The sequence below is a fragment of the Tenebrio molitor genome, chromosome 8, assembly GCF_963966145.1.
Source record: "Tenebrio molitor chromosome 8, icTenMoli1.1, whole genome shotgun sequence".
Lineage (NCBI taxonomy): Eukaryota > Metazoa > Arthropoda > Insecta > Coleoptera > Tenebrionidae > Tenebrio > Tenebrio molitor.
In genome coordinates this window covers 18,597,145-18,601,328 of record NC_091053.1, presented here as the reverse complement: position 1 = coordinate 18,601,328, position 4,184 = coordinate 18,597,145, and the positions used below count along the sequence as shown (strand labels likewise).

The window sequence follows — 4,184 nt, the reverse complement described above, 5'->3', positions numbered from 1 at the left end:
CACACAACCGGAAGTCACGTGAATTTGATAGGTCGCCGAAAATGAGCTAATGTGTGATGTGAAACAACGCGTTATTGAAAAATGAGTTAGAGCGAAGAAAAGGCATTTAATTTAAAAGTGCTGCTCCAAATAAAATAATAACTCCCGTTATCAATAAAAGATTACAAAAACCAAGCGTTTAAATTTAAAATGTAATGACAATCACACAAACGGGAACAGGTACAATTCACAATCTTGCCAATTTCAGGGAAATTGGCACGGAAATTTTTACCCCAAGCATTGATGCTTTTTAAGCGCGTAAAAAAATTGTTTGGACTCTTTCGGCGCCTGTAAATCCGCCCTCTATAAATCAATTTATGTAATTTTTATTATTTGACTCATTGTAAAATCTACAATTTGTACCGTGAAACTTAAAGACACCGGAGACAAACCCCACCGAATTTTCGCACGGATACTCTGTATTTAGTATTTACGCAAGACGACATAACCTCATCTAACTTTGACAGCTTCGACCTTTTGAATGTTGGGTTAGTTTATTTTCATTTCTCGAACATCACGAAATTAACATGCAGACATAGGAAGTGCCGAAAAGAATGTTAAAAACATCTCCATCAATCTCTAACGGATGATGTGAGTTTTAACTGAAGTCACCACCGAGTGACGAAATCAACTCGCATTTTGTAGGGGAAGCAGGTTGAAGATGGAATCGTTTGTCACTACGTTTCTCAAAACGGAAATCACAGCAATACCGAGATTATTAGACAAATATATCGGAAAATATTACAATAACACATTATGCAATGGTGCTACTTGGATGCTTTTTTTGTGGTACATATTACATGTGATTTTTGATAGCTTATTGAATGTACATTGTAAAGGACTGAGCATTGATTTTAATATTATCAGTGGGAAATTGTAGGCCTTGTTAAGAAGAATGAAGTACAAGGAATACATTCGTATTCGTCTGCAGAGATCTGTATGGTATCTGGGTTTCTACACTACGGCTTGTATTTATTGCAGTGCAACTTTGTTACGTAATGACATACCAGTTATTTACACAAACAGTCCGTTTGATGGTACAAACACACCCTCTGGTCATTTAATATTGGGGTATATTGTTGTAGCAACATTTTTCTTGCATAGTGCTTTATGGGAGAGGTTAAAATATCGCCACGTGATTGTTGCCACAAATTACTCATGCTTGTTTCTCTTCCTCTTCTTTTCTTATTTTCTTAGGTAATTATTCATAACACGGTTGTTTTTATAATAGAGATCCCAACCTTTTAGATTTGTTGAGGGTGCTTTTAGACTAACAGTTTTGGTATCTTTGACACAAATAGCTTTAGAACTAGCACGATGTATTACCTCACTAGTGAAAAGAAACAAACTTAGTATAAAGGTGACTGGAACATTTTTTGCTGTTAACGTTTTGGTATTGTAAGTGATTGTAACATTTAATCATGATTTGATCAGTTGAGAAAAATTTATAGCTTTATTAATGATCTATTAGTGGTGCCCATTTTGTTTGGCTATCCATTAATAGCGGGATTTTCTCCAGCTGTGAGCATTTTACTCACACTTTTACTGACATGGTTAATACTCGAAACCTACGACTCTGTAAGTGTATTTCATAAGTGTTTTTTCTACTTTTTTCATATTTGGTTTTGTAAGATTATCGCTAAAGCGGTTTTTCACTGGTTCAGTCACACCGAGAGTAACGAGATCATTAAATGCGATCGAGACATATTCGAATGTTCTCTTTTTCCTCCCAGAAATGACGCAACTTACAATTTACAAATTTTGCGCAAGGAAATGATAGAAAGGGAAGAAAGGTAAAGTTGTCACTTCTCTTAGATTTGAATAATCAATTGTTCAGCTTGTAGGTCTGTGTCACTAAGAAAGCCAAAAAACAGAAATATGGTTTTTCAAACACTAAAATGTTGGATGGGGTATGTAAATTACATTCACAGTTTTGAACTGGTATCGTTTTAGGCATGGTGGCCATAAAACGTAAATTGAAGGAGAAACGGCAAGGTTCGCCTCCTTTGGACCAAGAAAAACTTTTGGAAAATAATTCAGGGCAAGAAAATAATGCAACTAATGCCAAAAACAGCGATCCCACTACTGACCACTTGACTACAAATGCAGAGGAAGTTGTTGGTGGTAGACTCGAATTTAAAATAAATAGTAGTGATGGGATTGATCCTAACCTTCACAATTCGAGCAAATGCAAAAAAGATTAATACACAATTTTTTCTATCAAATTTTCGTAGATTAAAAAACGTATTTTGCTTTACAGTTGTGTTGAACTACGTGTTCATGATTTCAGACGTGGATTTTGATGTGGAGGAGTCAAGTGGCTTTTTAAGATTTTTCAATTCATTGTAATTGTTCTCAAATTTTGCAAATGCCTATTTTTGGAAGCTAAATAAATATTTATATCGCCGTCTCATGTATTTTTTTGGGTTTTTGTTGCTTTCGTGTTTATATGGCGTGTCCCAGATTTAAATGGATTAATTTTGATTGGTGGCAGAACGCCTCAACAGCATGTTTAAATATATTTTTCTTTGTAAATACGTGGGGCTTCTTGTGGCGAATCTGGTTTTTGAAAACCAACCCGTACTGATCTAGCTTCGAGTACCTACCTATAATTTTTATCAATTATTTTATATAATATCTATAAACATCCAGCAATGATGGGTTTAAAATTGTTAATCATTAAATCATTTGAGGTTAGGACTGTTAGGAGAAGGAGGATGGTATCAAAAGCAGAACGTGCATTACTGCATTATGGGCATGGGCAACTAATAAATTAGCAACGAAGGAAAGGAAAAATTTAGACACTTCTGTAATATGTAGTTATTTGTACAACTAGTTATGAAAATCTTAGTTTTTTCACGAATTTGCAGATTGATTAAAGAGGGCGTAGCTCGAGTTTATCAAGCAAATAAGTGAAAAAAGAGACTTTCATAACGTGTTGTACACACTATTTTTTTGCATATCGATCGAAGTTGATAAATTTGGTCTACAAGGATTTTTGAAAAATTACAAAAAAAAAAAATAGGTATGCTTTGACATCATATCCAAGGAGATGGAATAAAATGATGCGAAAAAGTGCTACTTTCACTACCATTTTGCGTGTAAAAAAGTACCACTTTCATTACGATATGCAAAAAATTGTGCGCAATAAACAATGCACCGTCCACGAGCCGCCTCGAGGAGATCACGCTCCAGATATGGATCCCGGAACTTGGAACTGCGGGGTACCAGGTCCAGACCCAGATCTCATGACAGTCGACGCAAGCATCGCAGGTTGGGGAAGGAGAGACGGCGTCATCGTCGTAGGACCCCGAGGTCGACAACGGAGGGTCGTTCAGGGAGAGCTCGGAGGCGACACCCGAGCCAGAGTCGTACCAGCTCCTAGCGCACGGAGGAGACGGTCCCGCGTCTGAGTGAGATTAGATTTAAGAGAATGTCGGACGTGGTAAGATGGGTAAGACAATGAAACGAGGTAAGCGACGGGACCTTTTGCAGCGGCGTCATCAGCGAATTTAATCCTTTAACGGCCAATATTCATGACTAGCGCGATGCAGTCGATGAGTACGCCCATATCTACGGTTAGACGGTAAAGTAACGAGCCATTTAGCCCTATCAAAATTGCGGGAACCAGTAGAGGTCTGGTACGGAGGTCTTCCGACTCATCTTTTCACCTGGGCCGAGAGGAAAAAGAAGTTAACGCAAAATTTCGTTCCGAAACGCGATCTCCTCAGCTTGTTATTTAATATGTTCGCTTGCGTCCCCAAATCGCACAAATCGTCGTCTTAACTCGCGCGAATCCATCAATTGAAAATTCCACTGAGTCCGGAAGACCAGGTAAAGTTGATAATGGGAAGGTATCAAGGACGAGAAAATGAAATTCATGATTTACGCCGCGGAAAATAAAGACCTCAACACCCTTATCGGCCTCTTAAAAACGCCGAAATCATCGGTTACGTCATCGGCGTCAGACGCGACGCTGTCAAGTACCTCTCGGGTTCCAACAGGAACACAACAAAACCAAAGTCGAACAGTACCTAGAGTAAGATGCTTTACGTGAAATTAACGGGCCACGTACGCCGCGCCGCTCGAATTTCATTTCTAGGCCGGGACCCCAACGTAAAATTCTTCAAAACCCATTGTGAGAA

The 4,184-nt window shown here is 38.3% G+C and overlaps 1 protein-coding gene across 3 annotated transcripts; it reads left to right on the top strand.

The window, feature by feature from the left end:
* The first annotated feature begins 361 nt into the window (after nt 1–361).
* LOC138136552 (uncharacterized) lies at nt 362–2,446 on the top strand. Of its 3 annotated transcripts, XM_069055771.1 has the most exons (8): nt 362–630; nt 685–865; nt 920–1,236; nt 1,288–1,437; nt 1,491–1,617; nt 1,672–1,832; nt 1,884–1,939; nt 1,993–2,446. In XM_069055771.1, exons 1-8 carry the CDS (start codon nt 626–628, stop codon nt 2,241–2,243), a joined length of 1,248 nt encoding a protein of 415 aa, XP_068911872.1. In that variant the 5' UTR covers nt 362–625; the 3' UTR covers nt 2,244–2,446. The 3 variants fall into 3 exon arrangements, with proteins under 3 accessions (XP_068911872.1, XP_068911875.1, XP_068911873.1); XM_069055774.1 differs by lacking the exon at nt 362–630 and having other exon boundaries at nt 688–828; nt 907–1,236; XM_069055772.1 differs by lacking the exon at nt 362–630 and having other exon boundaries at nt 689–828.
* Nucleotides 2,447–4,184: the final 1,738 nt, after the last annotated feature.

What these genes read in the sequence shown, in the direction of transcription:
- LOC138136552 (XM_069055771.1), top strand. An exon ending in TTTTTGATAGCTTATTGAAT is followed by an intron (nt 866 to 919) that starts GTACATTGTAAA and finishes GGGAAATTGTAG; the next exon opens with GCCTTGTTAAGAAGAATGAA. An exon ending in ATGATAGAAAGGGAAGAAAG is followed by an intron (nt 1,833 to 1,883) that starts GTAAAGTTGTCA and finishes TTCAGCTTGTAG; the next exon opens with GTCTGTGTCACTAAGAAAGC.